General features: G+C 40.3%; 2 protein-coding genes across 2 annotated transcripts; both read right to left on the bottom strand.

The window, feature by feature from the left end:
* Positions 1-1,128: 1,128 nt before the first annotated feature.
* arrdc1a (arrestin domain containing 1a) lies at positions 1,129-14,157 on the bottom strand. The gene is made up of 8 exons (XM_018669697.2): positions 13,976-14,157; positions 11,901-12,011; positions 11,418-11,468; positions 9,317-9,471; positions 8,820-9,002; positions 7,541-7,717; positions 3,357-3,885; positions 1,129-2,324 (listed from the first exon to the last, which is right to left on the bottom strand). The coding sequence occupies exons 1-8, from the start codon at positions 14,091-14,093 to the stop codon at positions 2,287-2,289; spliced, it is 1,362 nt and encodes a 453-aa protein (XP_018525213.1). The 5' UTR covers positions 14,094-14,157; the 3' UTR covers positions 1,129-2,286.
* An 889-nt stretch (positions 14,158-15,046) lies between these two features.
* LOC108878070 (P2Y purinoceptor 2) lies at positions 15,047-19,904 on the bottom strand. Its single transcript, XM_018668370.2, has 2 exons — positions 19,800-19,904; positions 15,047-16,651 (listed from the first exon to the last, which is right to left on the bottom strand). The coding sequence occupies exon 2, from the start codon at positions 16,620-16,622 to the stop codon at positions 15,624-15,626; it is 999 nt and encodes a 332-aa protein (XP_018523886.1). The 5' UTR covers positions 16,623-16,651; positions 19,800-19,904; the 3' UTR covers positions 15,047-15,623.
* Positions 19,905-20,379: the final 475 nt, after the last annotated feature.

The raw sequence follows: 20,379 nt of genomic DNA, 5'->3' as shown, positions 1-20,379 counted from the left end.
TTTACTTTTAAAAATCGCCAAAATGAAAATACTAGAAGACAAAGACATCGGATTAGAAATGAGTTAGTATTTTTAAAAATCGAATGGTCTCGATGTAATTTGTATCAGACGTAAAACATACAGCTTTCAATAATTTTTTTCAGAGAACCATATCTTTCTTTTAAAAATACAGAGTTTTAAATTTGCATAGATATTGCAGAATAGACCCTATATTAAAACATACAACAAACAAACATATTTTTACTAAGAAATGTATTCTTCTCACTTCTTTACTGAAATTTCTTTACTAAAGATAGAACAGGTATCAAATCATGTCTGTCCTAATACAACTGAGAACATGCAGTTACACAGACAAAATCAAATCATGAATGAAAATACATATCAGGAAAGACCAAAGACTCAAATACAAGTTAAGTTCATGATTCAATATCCTATGTAAGTAAAAGTACTTTATATATATATATATATATATATATATATATATTTTTTTATTTTTTTTTTTTTTTTTTTTTTTAATCAGCATAACGTACTGGTTCTGCATTTCACTGTTATAGCTGGTCCAGATTAAGCTATTTAAACAACTTTATAAACAGTACAGCAGTTTAGTCCAGTGGTTCCCAGTGTAGGGGATAGTCCCCTTCAGGGAGTCACATGATAAACAAAATAAATCTGAGAGGTTGTGAGATGATTTATGGAGTGCTAAAGAAGAAAGTTCTACTGAACACTTTCTTTTACTTAGTTGAATATTTTGTGATACATTGGATCATTGCAGCCATTTTTTTGTGTGAATGCTGCAGCATGTCACTGTGCTTTACATGCATACGAACTTACATTTCTAATGTAACAAAACTGATTTTATATTACACAATTAACACTAAGACACATATAAATCCCAAAGTTTTTTTAAAGTTAGGGCAAGCTGTATATATTGTAAATATTAAACATTACACCAATTTTTGTCTTCCAAGTGCATGTCACATGACATTACATGACTAATGTTATTGTTATTAACACATAAATGATCAATTAGTAAAGTTCCAATCATTTAAAAACATCAACTGCCTGCTTTAACAGCATTATGACAACACTGCAACTTCCAGAGTCAGATAAAAAACTGTTTGACATGAGTAGTTTTAACAGGTTTATTGGAATCAAGACAGCAGTTTAAAACCACTCAAAAAAATAAATAAATGCTGCTTTTAACTTGATCAAGAAATATTAAAATATATTCACAAATGTCTGTGATTGAAATTGTTGATGTGAACTACATCAAGAACGGCCGAGTAAAACCTCAAATCACAGTGATGCTGTATTAATGTTCAGCTATTAAAAGAACAAAAGTGGGATGTCTGGTATGAACAGAACCAACACAAATGAAGTAGGTAGAATATACAACACCATTTCTAGAAGGAAGTCTACAGTCATTTCAACACAGTTGAAGACTGAAAGTAACAAATGATTAAACATGGCAGAAATCATATGGGGCTAAACTGGATCTCGCACTATATCCTTACAAAGCCATACACGGACAAAATGCGACAGCAATATCTGGATTGTGCATTAACATGAATGTAAAAACTCCTGATCAAAGGCAAATAAAAAAAGATATTTCCAAAGATCTTTCAACCATGATTTCACCTTTTTCCAATAAAATCCCACAGGTTCATTTCTCTTTCGCTTTTGAAAAATAAGAAAGCTATTGGATTAAATGCTTGATAAGATGGTTTGTTTTGAACATGTTTTCATACAAGAAACTTTCAAACTTGACATCACAGATGCCATCTAATTCTAAATAACGCACAACTAAAAACCTGACTCTGTTACTGTACAAAGAACAGAAAATACAATTCTGCATATTGCTCTTCTCTTTCCTCTCAATCAAAGTGCTTACAATAAACAAAAAATATTGATTTTACAAAGGCAGTGTTGATTGGCTGTGGCTACTTTGAAGGTTAATCAGGAGAGAATTAGGTGAGTTAAAGTACCTGCTCACTGGACAGCAGAGTCTGAGGTCAATTCACATTCATCTCCATTCATATACATTTAGAAAAACTTCAAATCAAACAAAAGACCTAAAACAACTTTATCATACCAGATTACACTAGGTTTCCTCTGTGTCTTATACTCATCTTGTCCAAATTATTAGAACTGTAAAAAATGACAAGACTCTCATTTTGGAAATTCATCAACATGGTAGATGATTTGCAGTTTCAGTCCAATATTTTGTTTGATATCAGAGTGAACTGATGGTCATCCTGGTGAGAGCTACCTTGGTCTTCATCCACTTCAAGTGTTGCAGCTCTCATCATAAGAAGGAGGAGCCTCTGTAACAAACCGAGATCATTGGATCAGCTGATTAGTGCACAAATACTCTGTAACATATCACACTTTCCCCATACAAATATACAATGTAATCAGCGAGCGCATGGTGAGTGGGCATTCACATTTCAGTTTGTGACAGTTGCATAAACGCACACACAAACTGTCTTGTAACTGTTGATGGAAAGAGAAAACAAACCAAACCTGACTGACCTACAGCAGACAAGGTCCTGTATCATGAAAAAAGTCCATCTTAGTCAGGCTGTCTGGTTTCATTAAAGCCTCACAAACTGTATCAGCCTCTATCAGTTAGACTGCCCAGATAGTAAAATGCCGCATTTATTTATTCAAGTTTTGGTACCCTAAAAGCTAAATCAGCAGTACCCTTTTCAGCCATGTGTAATCTCTGGGTATTCCTTTCAGACTGCATATAGCCAATCTTCATCAGTCAGCTAAATCAACTTTTATTATTGAGGTCAGAGGTAGTAACCCTGGTGGTAGTGAACAGGATTGTACTGGACTGTACTATATGGACCAGTGTTTCTAATGTTTTGTCCACTTCATTTACACACAAGGGACTTCACTCTTGTCTCTTGTCTTGACTCTGTGTGAACAAAAACTAAACACTTCAGTTTTTTTAATAGTAGAATTTCTTGCAGAGTTGATGTATTGGATTTCAATAGATTGCACAGGTATAACACAAAGAGGACAGTGAGTGTATTTGTGATACAGTATCTGTAAATATGTGACTCTGTAATCAATATCACCTGCTACCATAAATACACGACTTATCTATGTTGGGATCCTGTAGAAAATTTGACTCTTGACACTTCCTAGTGACTTACTTACTGTTCAAGCTTTTTATATGCTTTGCTTCAGCACAAGTAAAAACTACAATCTGGATTGTAATGGAGTTTGGTAGTACGTTTTGAACATGCTTCAAAATCAAAGCTCAATTATATCTTTCTTCCTCCTTACATCCATCCACTCTACAGTCATGACCGGAGATTTTACAGAATGAGTGTGTGCCCACTGACCTTGTGGATAAGCGGAGGTGCCATAGTCTGGAGGCAGGATGAATGGTGCTGGTGCTGAGCTAGCACTGTTCCCAGGACAGTAAGGCGCAGTGATCCCTGTGGACCCAGTGGGTACAGTGCCAGAAGTGTTGGGCTGCTGGTTCTGGGGGAAAAAAAGGCCAGGAGCATAGCTGAAAGCATTGGGTGACACCAGTTGAGACTGGCGCTTGTTCACGAAGCCATCGTTCATCGGCGTCCCACCCTCTGCTCCCCCGTGGTACTCAGCTGGAGGAGCGCTGGGGGAAATATGGGAAGACATCCTGGGGCGAGGGGTGGGGCGAGGAGCAGGTTTTGGGGCAGGGCAAGAGGTCGGTGCGGGAGCAGCGGCAGAGGTGGAGGTGTCGGAGGTAGGGGCAGAGGCTGGTGTATCCTCAGCTGCAGCAGATGAAGAATGAGCTGCTTTTTTAGAAGGATGCAGTTTGCTGTCCAGTGAGACATTCCCAATGTGGATGGGTAATGTCAACATGACGTCTGGAGATTTTAGACTGACCTGTTTAATCAGAAGAAAAGAGAAAATGTTAGTGATTTCCTGAAGGAATACGAATGCCCGATCCACTGTTGTTGAATTGTTTTTTAGTAGATAGATACAGTTATTATTGTCCTGCAGGAAATATGTTGTCACAGCCTGCACAGTTATAACATCAACATACAGGTAACTACATCACAGCATATAGATGACATTCAAGCAGACATACACATGTACACATGGCACACATATATACTGATCAGAAAACGACATCAAACCATTGACAGGCAAAGTGAGTAATATTGATCATCTTGTTACATGGAAATATTCTGCTGGGAAACCTTGGGTCCATCATTCATCATCAATGCTGTTGCGGACCAAGCACACACCCCTTTAGTTGAGGTACAAACATAAATAGTTATGTACAGACTATTACCAGAAAACATACAAAAGCTGTTTGTTGTGGAAGTGCATTTACTAGATATGGAGTTGTCATTATTAGTATTATTAGTATTATTATTGTTGTTGTTATTGTTGTTGTTGTTGCCATTACTAGAGATTAATCCAACATTTAACATGACATGAATCTCCATCCATCCATCAACTATATTCAGTAGCAACACTGTTTGTCCTTTGAGGGTCAGAGGGGGGTGGAGCTAATCCCATCTAAATTGAATGCCATTATACTGAAGGTACAACGAGATTGGAGAGCTTCTCCTTTTTCAGTGCAAACATACAAAATATATAAAAAAAGATAAAAGATAATGCAACTCTATATACAATGAGATATAAGAAGGCATAAATGTGAGTGTATTGCACAGGACGGTTGTACAGTTAAATAGTTAAATAATTAAAGTGCACAGAGTGAGGCATATTGCACAGTCTATGTTATGTTGATGGTGGGGGTCGCTGTGTGTGAGAGTTCAGGGTGGTGATGGTTCTCGGGAAGAAACTGTTTTTCAGTCTGTTTGTCCTGGCTTTGATGCACCTGTAGCGCCTGCCAGAGGGCAACAGGTCAAACAGCTGGAAACCAGGATGTGTGCTGTCTTTGACAATGTTCTGAGCTCTGCTGAGGCACTGGGTGGTGTAGATGTCCGTCAGGGAGGGGAGAGGGCAGCCAGCGATCCTCTGTGCTGCTTTGACTGTCCTCTGAAGCCTCGCTCTGTCTGCCTCAGTGCAGCTTCTGTACCAGATGGAAACACAGTACGTCAGCAGGCTCTCGATGGATGAGTGGTAGAAGGCCAGCAGCAGCTTCCTGTCTAGGTTGTTCTTTTTGAGGACTGTCAGGAAGTGAAGACGCTGCTCTGCCTTCTTTATGACCGCTGAGATGTTGTGCGTCCAGGAGAGGTCATCAGAGAGCTGGACTCCCAGGAACCTGAATGTGTGGACCCTCTCCACACACTCGCCATTGATGTGGGGGGGGGGCAGGTCAGTTGTGTTCCTCCTGAAGTCTAGGATGATCTCCTTTGTTTTTGTGGTGTTCAGTGCCAGGTTGTTGTCTGTACACCAGGTTGTTAGTTTCGTCTCCCTTTGAGATCAGTCCTACCACTGTGGCGTCATCAGCGTACTTCACGTTGATATTGTTCCTGTGGGCCGGACTACAATCGTAGGTGTGGAGACAGTACAGGAGGGGGCTCAGTACGCAGCCCTGTGGTGAACCGGTGCTCAGTGTGCAGGTGGAGGAAAGGTGGGAGCCAAGTCTCACAGTCTGTGGTCTGTTGGTCAGAAAGTCCTTGATCCAGGTACATGTGAGAGGGGGGAGGCCCAAGGTGACCAGTTTGGTGGTCAGGATATCCGGGATGATTGTATTGAATGCCGAGCTGTAATCCACAAAGAGCATCCTGGTATAGCTCTGCTGTTGCTCCAGGTGGCTCAGCACAGCATGCAGAGCAATGATGATGGCGTCCTCTGTGGATCTGTTTGCCCAGTGTGCGAACTGGTGGGGGTCTCTTGAAGCTGGTGGGCACATGCTCTGAGCATCTTGCAGGCTTCCTGGGGTTCACTGCAAGGAGCGCACGCCTCACATCGTGCTCCTCTACAGTGGGTGGGGGGGTCGCTGGAACCTGGTGGGGGTGGGGGCAGGGCTGAAGCAGATGAGTGTTGCTGCAATGATTCAAAACGAGCAAAGAAGCAGTTGAGCTCTTCTGCCAGCGACACACTCAGGTCTCCTGTTGTTACATCACAGCCTCTGTAGTTGGTGATGCTCTGGAGACCCTGCCACACCTCCCATGGTCTGTTGCTGGTGAGGTGGGACTCTGTCCTCCCCTTATAGTCCACTTTGGCTTTTTAATTCCTTTTTTCAGGTCAGCTCGAGTCACACTGTAAAGGGCTCTGTCGCCTGACCTGAAGGCAGTGTTGCGGGCCTTGAGGAGTGAGCGCCCCTGGCTGGTCATCCAGGGTTTCTGGTTTGGAAAAACCTGGATGGTTTTTTGCAGTTCCCATACAGAACTTGATGTAGTCCAATACAGTCTCTGTGAATGTTTCCCGGTCCTGATGCTCAAAGAGGTCCCAGTCTGTGTGTTGGAAGCAGTCCTGTAGTTCACTGAGTGCAGTCTCAGGCCAAGTTGTAACAGTTTTTGTGGTAGGCCTGGATCTGCGTCTGAGGGGGGTGTATGCAGGGGTGAGCAGCAGGGAGAGATGGTCTGACTGGCCAAGGTGGGGGAGAGGCATGGCTCTGTAGCCGTGCTTTATGTCAGAGTACACATGATCGAGAGTGTTTCCTCCTCTTGGCATTTGACGTGCTGGTGGAACTTTGGGAGTACAGTCCTTAAGTCCCCTGCTATAATGTGAATGCCATCAGGGTGGGCCCGCTGCTGTTCATTTATGGCGTTCAGCAGGAGAGAGAGCAGCGTGTTAGCGTTAGCGTCTGGTGGGACTAAAACTGGATTGTGTAGAGTTTGCATGTTCTCTCTGTGCCTGTGTGGGTTCTCTCTGGGTTCTCCAGCTTCTTCCCACAGTCCAAACACATGCAGGTTAACTGGTGACTCTAAATTGCCCGTAGGTGTGAATGTGAGTGTGAATGGTTGTTTGTCTCTATGTGGTGGCCCTGCGATGGACTGGTGATCCATACAGGGTGTACCCCGCCTCTCACCCAATGACAGCTGGGTTAGGCTCCAGCCCCCCCACGACCCTTAACAGATAAGTGGTATAGATAATGGATGGATGGATGGATACAAGAGCTTATTCAGACAAGAAGCCAAAGAAAAACTGCCTTCACATTTACAGAAGGAGGTGCATGACTGAAAGATAATAGAATGGTAGATGTCCATCACAAGATGTTAACTGACTAGAGTTGCCACCTTGCAGTTGTACACCTCCACTAATCAGTCAAGTTGCAGGGAATATGGTCATATTCTCCCCTTCTGTTTCAGAGTCTTGCCAGTCATCACTTCATCATTTTATCATGTTAGACATTTGTGTTCAATTGTGCCATATTTGGTGTTAGTAATTTTTGAGTTATGGCCAAACATGTGTTCTGTGATGTCACAGTGACCTTGACCTTTGACCTCAGACCACCAAATCCTAATCAGTCCATCCTTGGGACCAAGTGGATATTTGTGCTTATTCTGAAGACATCCTGTCTGGGCAGACAGACAACCTGAAAACATATTGCCTCTGGCCATGGCTGTCACTGGCTCAGAGGCAGAAAAACTTGGGGGTGGGGATGAGCACATCTTACTTTAACAAAATATTCAATCTTTATGAGATCACAGCCAGCGAGGGAGGACTGAGGAAGAGGAGGAATGATGATCTGCTCCTTCCACTCTATCTCCTTGCCAGCCTTCACCACACCTCCCTCCACCTCCGCTATGGTTCTCACATCATGGGTGGGCTTCTTCGTCTCATAGGTCACTCTCTAAAAACACATGAACATAGAAATTCATAAAGTGGACTGAGCACATAGTGATTGAGGAGGCAAGTCTCCACAAAAGCAGTGTAATGTATTTATAACCATGCCTTTCACCAACAGGCAGGGAATCTTTTGTAATTTGAGGTCTTATTTAAGTATTTCTGCATTTGCACTAAATCTTAAGAAATGTTTGGCTTCTCAGTAAATAAAACATCAAAATATTATCATATTATATAGTTGATAGCATTAATGTATTAGCAGACTGTCTATTTACACATCCAGCAGACAGAAGTATTAGCATTTATTTGAAGATCTGTTTCTGACCACTTAACGCTGATATTCACCTACATTTAGCTGTTTTTACTCTCCACCAACACCAGAGATAAAGATCTGTATCTTTAACTGCTAAATGGACCACTTTGTTCACCTCCTGCTTACTGCTAGCTGCTGTGCCTGTTAATGATGATCCTCCACGTAAGCAAAAGTTGCTTCTTTTACACAATATTATTAGGAAACACTGTGCTCTTGGGAACATTCAGTGCAGCAGAAATATTTTTGTAGCCTTGCCCAGATCTGTGCCTCATCTGTGCAGACAGTTCCTTCTTCCTTATGTCTTGGTTTTTGCTCTGATATGCATTGTCAGCTATGAGACCTTATGTAGACAGGTGTTTGTCTTTCCAAATCATGTCTAAACAATTTAATTTACCACAGGTGGAGTAAAAGTGTACAAACAGTTCACAGGTGATCAAGAGAAACAAGGAACCTGTGTCATAGTGCAGATATATGAGAGACAGGATTTTACAAACTGCAATGTTAAGAGATGATTTAATGTGGGAGAATATCAAAATGTCAAAAGTTTATTCATGCTAAAAATACACATTTCACACAACTAAAATAAAGAAATCAGAAATAGAAATAAAATGAAATACAGTAATCAATTCATTAGATCAATGCATTACAGATTAGTATAAAATATTTTATTAGCTTTAAATAACCTGTAATGAGAGATTTAATGGTGTATGTAGACCATTCTTTAATACAGTTTATATCAGTCTGTAAGCCTGGACATAACTTTGCAGGTTTGGTTGGAGCTGTAAAAAGTGTTTACCTGCATCAGACTGGCTGCCATATTGCCTGTGGTCTTCCCAGATTGGTTATGGATGTTGGCTGTCACCTGGATGATCTGGCCCGGTGTGTAACCCTTCATGTCAGTCTGGGCCTTCAGGACTACTGTGCCTGTTTTCACCAGCATGTAGGTGAACTGCTGTGTCACTGCAGATGAACAGATTCCCTGCATGGAGAGGGCCAGAATCAAAACATCAGAGATTTATCAAGACTGACATGGACTGACAGTGAAGACCAACACATCACATTCACACATTATCATTCAAATTCAAACTCTACAGTTGAACTTCCTAAGTACGTTGCTCAACGTACCATATCAAATGTATTTGACAATCCCTACGATAGAAAACAAAATCACTGTGTTGGTTGTTGATGTGACCAACATAACCTTCATCTAACCAGTCAAGGATTGACCATACACACACACACACACACACACACACACACACACACACACACACACATCAAATCATGTCTCACCCATATGTCTGGTACTTCATTCAGGTTTAGAGGGCTTAGCAGGTAGAAAGGTTTTTCTATGCTGTAATCCTTGGCAAATCGTGGCGTGTCAATAAAAGCTCTCACTCTGTAAATGATCCGGCCATAGTTGCCTTCAAAAGATGTTGGAGCAGTGGCTGTGGGAAGCAGGTCAAACATGTATTAGTTTTGTCACATAATATCAAAAACAGAACACATCTGAGTTGTTGTAACTGGGTGACTGCACAGTTTCCTCCTTATCTTTTTGACTGGATTATAACACTTGGCTCACTGCCCAGTGAGAAGTCTGAGAATTATAATGTCAACAAAATACGGCTGATAATTTAACCATGTAACATCACAGACCTACTGCACACAGTTTATAATAATGCTCAACGGCTTCTTCCAGAGCTTTTCAAAAGACCTGTTATTTTCCTGACTTCTAGTGTAAACATGAAAACAAGACTCCAGAGAGAGTCCTGATACACCTGCAGGGCACTCTAGTGTTGAAAGCACACACACGTTTCAAATGACAGATTTAGTTTACGACAGTAAAAAGACCAGTTGAGCTGGTTTTGAGTTTCAGTAGTAATCCTCATGACAGTGTGGAGAATTACAGCAGGTTAGCAGCCTAACAAAGGTTAAACACAAGCTGCTGTGTCCTCTTATACATGAGAGCCAATTATAAACCATACATACATACATAAACAGCAATGTGTAGGAAGTGAAAAAAGGATGAACTGTACTCCAAGAATCAGGACTGTATTAAAAATGCCCACCGAAATAAAAACACAAGGTATTAATCTCTATACCATAAGACGTCTGTATTATATTGAGATAATACATTTAAATTTTAGTTACAAACTAAAATAATCAAACGCTGTTGTTCAAAGTCAGAAAATTGCTGACATCATCAGGGAGCACCCAACATACTGACAGCTGCTGACATCATGCTGTGGACATCATGTGATATGTGGTGTCAGATGGAAATCTTGAAGAGAATTCTCGGCATGTAAGACAGAACCTTCTCTTCTTGCATTCAAAAGCTCTGTGTCAGGACATTTTCAATAATCCCTCTCATTCTGTATTCCTCAAATGTCTATAATATCAAACATCCAGTCTGCAAAATTGTTACTAAGTGCTGCCACCAAGCACTTCCACAGGAAGGAAGCAATACTACTAGTGACAATAGCTGTTACTAGAACTTCACAGGTGTTGGACAATTCATGACATGAAAAAACACAAGACATTTTGGTCAAGTTAGACACATGTATGGCACTGTGTCAAGTTAGACACAGTGCCATACATGTCTTTATATATATGTGTGTGTGTGTATGTGTATATGTGTATATATATATATATATATATATACACACACATATATATATTTACACTGGTTGTAACACTGGTCCAGACTGGTCAAACTTATCAAGAAGAGAAATATAAATATATATATATATATATAAATATAAATATATAAATCTGATCATCTGACTGCTGAGTACAGTATAGTGATAGATATGATAGCCAATATATGACAATAAGAGCCAACTAATAATAAACAAGAATTACACTTGTGTTTCCATTATTCTGAAAAGACTGTAAACACAGTTGTGTACAACCATTGTATTAACACATACTATCCATGCAAGAACCCAAGCTGCATTGATTGTGTTGATCATTTGCCACTTGCAGGCAGTGGAATAACCTGTAAACACAACATCTGACACATTATCACCTCAAAAAAGTTGTTAAGGCTTACATGTAGCCAACATTTGCTCTGTCTGCTGATTCACACATACAGCAGACAGAGCATCACTAGCATTTATCTGAAGTCCTGTTTGTGTCCACCTGATAAATCTAAGCCCAATTCACTCTCACAGCAAATACTGGAAGTCTATACTTCACACAAAACTCATAAGACCCACTGACTGATGGGAGATTGGTCCCATCCTCAATGCTGCTGAACCATGACAGAATGAGAGTAAATATCATCATGTCAGGACATGTCTGTCAGGCAGTGAAATGCAGGGGCAAGACAAACACAGAAACAGGAAAGAATATGCAGTGTTCAAGTGTTCATTCCATCACTCCAATATACTACCTGGTATGAGAAACTTGAAGGGAAACTTGTGTTCTCCCTGTTTCAGGGTCCCTGTATTGGGAGACAGAGAGCACAGATAACATTCATCAGCGGAAACAGTAACAATCACTCCATTGTTTCCCAACAGGCAGATATGCCTCATGGCTATATGCAGTACCCACAGTGGAAAATGGGTACCTTCACTATTACAGCCTCTACCCTTCAATTACTTTTTACCAAACCAGTTTTATTTTTCATGACGTTCAGGTAAAAACAAAATCAGTTTCATTATAAAATTTCCTTACAAAATCTGCCTTCCTGTGATAATCCAACTGATAAGTAAGTATTTAAAAGGTCAGTTAAGAACAGTTATCCATGACTGGACTGGGTTCTAGGTGTTCTTTCCTGATGGGCTAAACTGCATCTATCTGATACTAACTGCAGGACAGATCAATCTGTTTGGATTAGTTTTTTAGTTAGCATATCAGTGGGCTGACCGCTTACCTTTGTCTGCAACAGAGACAGTGCTGTTGAAGTACTGTTCCTCCACCGTCCACGCTATGTCGTTTACTTTATTCGTGATGCCACAGAAACCATTACAGTTCACTTTGATGGCTGCAGATAAGAATACACAGACAATGTAGTTTTTAGCCACAGAGACAATTCCCAACAGCTGGGTCAAAACACATTAAAGATGCTGCACCTACCTGACTCTACTCAACTCGACTCTACTTGATTTTTAGGGTTTTCCATTAGGTGGTAGCACCTGGTACCAGGTACTATTTTAGTATCTACTCAGCTGGGGTTCCAAGCAAGCTGAGTGATGTCAAGAGACTGCAGGCCACTGATTGGCCACAGAGTGACATCACTGGATGAATCATGAGAGGGACTCCTTCACAAGAATCAACCCTGCCATTTTTCAAACCTAACCCAATGACAGCAACAGCGCATACAAATGATGTCACGGGAGTTTCAGGCTGCCTTGCTATGACGACCCCACCCACGATGAGGTGGTACTCAGTTGTTGGCGAGTAGTGCTAAAACCACACTACGTGATCAAAATTATGTAGATAACTGAACCTTCCATCACAAACTAGATGACTGCTGCTGCAACAGCAGAAATCAGATTCAGGATTACTGAGGTGCAGCACTGATGTGGGACGGGATGGAGGCCAGGGTGTGTCATATTAAAACAGGAAAGGGCAAAAACAAACTGTTGCCGCAAAGATGAAAGCACATTGTTGTTTAAAAAAACACTGTATGTTGTAACATCATCAGTTTATGTCCACATACATTTGGCTTTATAGTATATATTTAGTGCAATTGTACTATTTTCAGTCTAAAAACATTATGCAATCGGCCTGTAATAACATCGTCCTACTTATCTTATCCGAGGTGAACTGCAATGTCTTATGACACATTTGATTTTTAATATAATGTCAATATTTGCCCAGTAATGTGTCTCTTATCTCAAGGCCCAAACCACTTCATAATCCATCAGTGATTCAAAGCGTTGCATGGAGAGAGAGTGTGTTTCCTGGTAGCCAGTGCTGTGAAGCTGACAGTCTGACCAGCTCTACCTGACAAGGAATGTCAACAGACTGGAGGCCCGCAAGTATTCAAACAGAAACTCCCAACAACACAAAAGCCGCTCTAAGCAGGTCAAGAGAGAGAGCGAGAGAGAGGGAATTTCACAATTCAAACAACGGATAAACAATCGAGCCTCAATTAAACTGGTCAGACCAAGAGTTTCCATCCATCCATTATCCATACCCATTCTTACATGGTCGCGGGGGGATGGAGCCAATACCAGCACTGGGCATTGAGCGAGAGGTGGGTTTTTGGTGGATATTATATTAATGGATTCAAGTATTTTTTAGACTCAAGCTATTCAACTTTGAATTATTTTATTTAAATAAATGAAAAAACTGATAAAAGTTTCAGAATTTTCCCATCAGAACTCTGTAGACTGTCATTGTCCAATAAATACCATCTCACAGCTAGGGGATCTGGTGAATTTATTTGTCCAACAGACTTTAGGATTAAGTGTTCACCTAATTGTTAGACTATTTAAAAGAAAGAAAGAAAACTATTTTAACAATGTGACAAATCCGTTCAGTACTGTTTCTCCTGACTCCTGTAAAGTTTTGTAGAGGCAGGGTTTTCACAGGTCAGACCCCCTCACTGTGTAACTTTACGGCATAAATATGTTGCTTAAAAATCCAAGTAATTTTAATTCTATGTCAGGAGGCTCCTGGCTGCAGTTTTCCAACAACCCTGGTTACTGCCTTTTTCTCGGACTATGGTAACAGAAGAAACAAACGCCCATATCTCTCAGTGAGCAAGACCACAGCAACATTATAATCAAGAGTAAGAAATGATTAACATTGCCACTGGCACAGAGTATCACAGACTACAATACCAACATTAAAGTGATTTTGCAGATAGAATAGGGGCCTAAATTACACGCCATGAAATCTTGGCTAAATTCGTCACTTCCTTGTTTTAGCGACGGTGAAGGGATCCCACCTGGAGCGCAAACGTTGGCGGAATAACCGCAAAGAGCAGCAGACTCTCACCTTTGCAGGGCAGCGGCTGGCCTAGTTTGACTGTCACGGTCCCAGAGATAGAGTCGCCCGGACTGTACACCACTTTGCTTTTGTCAAACGTGATCTCAAACTCCTGAAGTTTCCCCATGCTTCCTCCGCTCCGCAGCGAGACTGAACATCACCTGTGCTCACAAATAATAACACGCACGTTTACGTCTCTCTATCTCCGCCCCTTCGTGTGACGTCATCGGTCGTTCAAAGATGGAAATAAAAAAATAATCAGGTGCACTTTACTCTGGAAAAATGTGTATGTTAAATACGGTAGCAGTGTTTACTCTCAGTTTTGAACCTCTATATATTCATAGTGGCCTGTGTGCCTCTTTGATCTGAGTTTATACACATGAAATCAAGTTCTAAAAACATAATTTCTTCTTATTTTGACTATAAGAAATAATCAGATGACACATGGTGTTCTGTTAATTACAGAGTACTTAGGGTCAAAGTTACCAAGGACATTTATTTTGAAACCATTTTTTTTTTATCCTGGTTGTCAGAGCGAATCACCTGTGACAACATGTGAAATTTCTGGAGTGACATAGTGGCCCGGAAAATTGTCTGACCAAACTCATCACTTATTTCTTGGTCTGGATTATATTCTGTGCCGTCTTCAGCCTCTGACACTTCCTCCTCAACGATCATCAAATATGTAATCTAAAGCCTCACAGTATATCGACCTGCCATGGTGCTGCCCCACAATGAACTGTGAGCAGAGCCTCAAATAGTATTATATATCTAAGTTATGGGAAAAGTTCAATGTTATTGAAATAATGCTGCAATTTTCTGTGAGAACTGTCAACACAGGTGTTGTTCCCGAGGGAGAGAGACTCTACTGGGCAAAGGTTCCCACAGTGGTGGTGTGTGTGTGCGTATGTCCATCTGACAAATGAGGATGTACCTGAGCTCTTTGTTGTCTCCCCTATTCATTTCTAATTGGCAGTCATTTTTGCCCGGAACATTAAGAGTGTATAAAAGTTGAATAAAACTCACAAAACTGTATGTAAATCAATGCAATTTATTTTGTGTGTTCAAATCCTCCAAAGTCATGGAATATTAGTATCAATCTGAACAAATTAACTACATTTTTCAAAGATAAAACTTTTAAACTTGACCAGAACACAACATGAGGGTTAAAGATGGTTCAGGATTTAAAGAAATAATCAGACATTTTGGAAAATCAGCTTATTTGTGCTGTTGCAGAGAGTGAGATGAGACATGTCTTTTGAGAAAAAATATGAAGCTATAAGCAGCAGGCTGTGAGAAGCAGTCCTGAACTAAACCACCAGTAACAGTGGCGGAGCCAGACAATTTTCATAGGGGTGTCCAGACTGAGGCCAGTACTCTCGTCTTGTTTTTTCTGCATGCACACGCTTAGATTATGATCATGCAGTTAGATTATGATTTTTACCTGTGCTCAGAAAGTGTACATCTAAAATAAGCCCTGACCGTTTGCTTATGTGCAGACAGTAACTCACTCTCACTCTTATCAAATACATTGTAGCTGCAATGTTTACAGACCCTTCCAGAAAAAACTAGAACTGCCTGTGGTGTTATGAGGGGTAAGTAAGGTAGCCAGACAGTGGCCAGGGGTATCCCCTAAAATGCAGTGCCTCACTTCATGTTACTGATTTGCAGTCATCTCTGAATCACTTCTGTTTGGAACATCCACCTGTGCAATCCTGAAAGACCCGAAGGCATTTCGAAAATTTTGAGAACCAAAACAGTACAGCAGTGGATCCAAGCAGCTGTTCACTCCTGCTAAAATCCAGGATGCATAATATGCTGTCTCTATCTGCTGAAGAACATAGCATTGTTGTGGGTAGTATTTTTTTAGCACCACTCCCACAGTTCGTATCACATTGAGAGGCAGCAAACACAGCCCAAATATCACCAGACACACACCGATCATTCTCTGAGATTTCACCTTGACTTTCAGACCTTTAGCTGTGCTGATGTTGAGGCGAGTTAAGGTGTTCGCCACACGGCTATAGCAAACAGCAGACACAAGGAAAGGGAGTAAGAACCCAAAGATAAACAGAATGAAGTTAATGACAAAGTAGGTGTCTGTTAGGTTCTTCTGATGGATGGAGAGGCATTGACTGTTACCTCCCTCTTTACTGGGAGGAAGCATGAACGCATAGATCAGACTCTGGATCAGCAGCAGAGACCAAACTCCTGCACACAGCTTTCTAACAAAGTCCTTCCTTTTCATACAGGAGCTTTTGTTGAAGTGCACCACAGCTGTGTACCGATGGATGCTGATGAGAGTGAGGAATATGGTGCTGCCATAGAAATGTGAACTAAGCAGGGCAATCTTGACCTGGCACAGGAACTGACCGAAGGGCCAGTCATTACCCATGGAAAAGTATACTGCCATCATGGGAGTGACCGGGGTCGCGATGGCGTCACTGAGAGCCAGGTGGAACTGCAGCGTGGTTCCAGAGGTCCAGCTGGGCAACCGGCGGCAGAAAACCCAGAGGCTGAATGTGTTGAGGAGGAAGCCCAGGAAGAAGACGAGGCACAGGAGGACAGTAATGGACACGTGCTGGTTCTCCCCATGGCAAGATACAGAGTCATTGCTGCGGTTCCCAAGCTGTAAGGGCGTGACCAGAGGCCTCATCTTCTTGAAGATGTTATTGTTTCATACACCTGTGGGAAAAGAACAGAATCATGCACTTCAATATTGTATATTACAAGGAAGTTTATTTTCATATTAGATCAATGACATAAACCACAAATGGACCACAAATAAAAATACATTAACAAAGAAATATTAGAGCAAAAATAAATGAAGTAAAAGCTGGGTTAGGTCAGCTGACATATAAACACAAACAACCATTCACACTCACATTCACACCTATGGTCAATTTAGAGTCATCAATTAATGTGCATGTCTACTGCTACACCACTGTGCCACCCTTCAGCAAGGTACATGACATTTAGGAAAAAAGAATGAAAAAAGCTTCTCACCAAATTACTCCATAATGCAAAATTGTTGCTTGGTACAGAAGGTCATATGTAGCAGAGAATATTAGAATAGATACCCCTTAGTTAGACCCTTAAATACAAATATATTGGCACAGAGTGAAAAACAAGGTTATTACCCAAAAGCATTTTTAATTTCAAATAAAGTATAAGAGCAACACTTCAGATTAAAACCCACAACCGTGTGATTAGAAAAAAAAGATTATACAAACTTTAAGTATTTTTGAACTTAAAGTTAGAAAATACTAACTTTTTCCGCTGGATTATGTCCTTTACATTTATAATTTGTTTTTGTACTCAGAAAAGCTGCCTGCTGGCAGATCATAGTAAATGACACTGACAGAATAGCTTCACATGTGATAATACATTTATATAGTATAGTATATAAGAACATGAAGCTTTATTCTGATAAGTGTACATTCTAATATAGACTTACTGTAGGACCCAACGAGTAGTATAGCCATCAATTCATTTCTTTAAAAACAATTCCTGTTTGAAACATAGATCCTTTATATTCTTTATGAATTTTAAAAACTTTATTTCAACATATATAGTAATTTAAAGTCATGACTGTTGCTTCAATTTTGGCCAAATCTTTTTTCTCTTGTGACTCCCCCAGTGTTACAGTATGTGGTGAGCAGCACCCTCACCAACAGGCTCATCCATTTGTGGAGAGTAATGAACAACATAGACACATACATCCAATTCAATATCCATATAATAACTTTTTTGCCCACCCCTATAGCACTGCCCTGAGCCCACAAACTTGAACACCATGAACTCTTCTCTAACACCAACATGAGGCCAAATGTCATATTTGCATAAAAGACACAAAATCCAGATTTCCTTGAAATTTGCTGAGCACATACCATGCTCTGATGGAGCATCTAATGCCCCCTGAGCTTTCTCTATTGCCACCTCAGAAAGCTGCGTTGGCCTGTTCCATGTTTAACCATTCTGGTGTCTTTATAAAAGCCGATCTCAGGCAGTCATCACGACCATTAAAGGGGAACTCCACTAATTTCTCACATAAAGTTCCATTTACTGCAGATGAGGCTTATTCATCTGAGTAGTCAGCCCTGTCAGTTGTATAATGTCCTCTGTGGATCTGGAGGATCAATACTACTTACAATACTAATTTGCTGAGGTAAACCTTTAACTGTTAATAATGTCAGGATAAAATTTCTCTTATGTTAGCTTTGCTTACATCCCCGACAGCTCAATGTGTTAAAATATGTGCTAATACAGTATGTGCTGTGCTGCTGTTCAGGCTCAGTGATCTTAGCTTTAGATACTATTGGCTGATGAAGCTGAAGACCTGCACCCAGTCTGCCATATGGAGGTAGAGTAAAGGCTGTGATTCTGCTGCCTGCTACGCACTAAATATTTGCACTGTGATTTATTTGTGTTTGGCCCTCAAGCAGAAATAATCCATAGCTCCTCTGAATACTGTTTTTAGCCTAATGTCAGAAAGGTAGTGGTGGCTTTTAAATTTCAGTTAATTGGTTCATTATTTGAAGTTTTTTGTATTACAACTCCAACCTGAATGCTCTGCAGGGAAGAACTGCATTATTTCCTTCTCTTTTCACTTGTTTCTCTGTGTAATTATGAAAGACTGAAATTTCCTGGTTAGTTTTTTAGTATTGTGGATTTATTTCCAGCCATTTTTGCTGGTTTGTTATTTTTGCCTGGAACCTCCCTGAAATTCATGTAAGCTTACATGTTTGATAATAAAAGAAACTGAGCAATCCTCATATTTGGATTCCTCATATTCTTCATGTAGTTTTATTTAACTCCCAGTCACCAGGTGCTTTGAATGCTCATGGCCAGATCATGAAATCAGGGCCAAAGTTTTAGTTCCATGAAATGTCAAAATCTAATAGGCAGATTGCCATGACTTTACTGAGCACATTCACACTCCCCTGAGGCTAAACTCTTCATATTTTGAAAACCCTTTGACCTTTCCTCCACCAGCACCCTCAGGACCAGGATCATTAGTTTTTTGATTCATCCATTTGTTCTAGTTATGGAGTGTAATGGCCAACACAGACACGTGTACATACAGTATAATGTCCTTACAATAAATATGACTTTGTGAAGCTTTTAACATTTACCTCTTGTTGAACTTTTTTGTATTGCTGGGATTTCTTTATATTGTACAATGTTATTCTTATTTTGTCCACCTGGTGGATGTGTTCTTGGTCATTTCATACTGTTCTTGGTATTCTTAAGGAACTGAGTAGAGATACAGTAATTGTATGTAACATCTATAAATACACACACACATCACACTCTGCATTGCTTCCCCAAAGTGAAGGTTTCTGACATTTTCAAACTTCTGTAGTGAGACCATATGAGACTATAACCCAATCCACCTCAAAACCAGTGAAATACTTCACTTCAGTAAATAGAAATATTGCTCTCAAACACTTTTAGTTACATCAAAAGACTTTAAGAATGTTGGTGGAGAGCACTGTATCAGACATTGCTTTAAAATTTCTCATAGACTTTCAGTTGGATTGAGATCTGGTGACTGTGAAAGTCAAAGCATATGATTCTCATCATTTTCTGTACATCATCCAACCACTCAGTGAGCCTTCTTGACCTATTTGGAAGCATCTGCACTTGTATACATTTCTCAGCTCACTCTTCAGTTTTTTCCTTTGGGTTGGCACCCATCTGTATATACTGGATAAATAGTCCTTTAGTTAATAATTCTTATGACAGGTAAATTGTCATCTTATTCGTTCTTCCATCAGAATGCCTGGTCAGTGGCTACTCATGTTCAGTAAATAGTTTAAAATGATCTTACCAGAGTTGATGTTGTCTTCAGTACTTTGAGTCTGGTAACAAACTATTTCTCTTTTCTCACTGGCAACATGTGGAACTGCCAGGGGTGGAGTTTCGAATTAGACTACAGACATGAGGCTTTTTTCAGTTTGAGTCAAGTGATTATATCCAGCTTTTCTCTGACTAGATCTGATAGAGGTGATGTACTAGTTTACTTTTTTGTCTGGCCTAGCTCCAAAGTCACTTGTAATGAGCCCTAAGCACTGACACCTCACAGACCTCCATCAGACACCTCTGACATCACTGTAAATGTATGAGTGCAGGAGGTTGTGAGGTCTCCACACTTTGTCTGCACACTAGGACAGTACTTGAAATCTTTTTACCTGAATTAAGACAATACTCTATGCTATCTACGTACATCTCAGCATCATGTTGATATTGTATGTGGTTTAATAAAGTGATTTGATTCTTGTTGATTAGTGAAACTCTTGTATGAAATTATCCATACCATATTTGAAGTGAAACCCTTGTTGTCATAGGAGAAACAACAACATGTAGTGCTGGTTAATATGTGTGATAATGATTAAAAAGAAAATGAATTA

The sequence above is a fragment of the Lates calcarifer genome, linkage group LG13 (assembly GCF_001640805.2).
Source record: "Lates calcarifer isolate ASB-BC8 linkage group LG13, TLL_Latcal_v3, whole genome shotgun sequence".
Taxonomy (NCBI): domain Eukaryota; kingdom Metazoa; phylum Chordata; class Actinopteri; family Centropomidae; genus Lates; species Lates calcarifer.
The sequence above is the reverse complement of the archived record's forward strand: the minus strand, read 5'-3'. Positions and strand labels throughout refer to the sequence as shown.

Coding starts and splice junctions, on each gene's coding strand:
- arrdc1a (XM_018669697.2), bottom strand. CDS start 14,093: ATGGGGAAACTTCAGGAGTTTGAGATCACGTTTGACAAAAGCAAAGTG. Junction 7,718..8,819: donor TGGCAGCCAGTCTGATGCAG/GTAAACACTTTT, acceptor ATGTGTTTTTAG/AGAGTGACCTATGAGACGAA. Junction 3,886..7,540: donor AGATTGAATATTTTGTTAAA/GTAAGATGTGCT, acceptor CTGATTAAACAG/GTCAGTCTAAAATCTCCAGA.
- LOC108878070 (XM_018668370.2), bottom strand. CDS start 16,622: ATGAGGCCTCTGGTCACGCCCTTACAGCTTGGGAACCGCAGCAATGAC.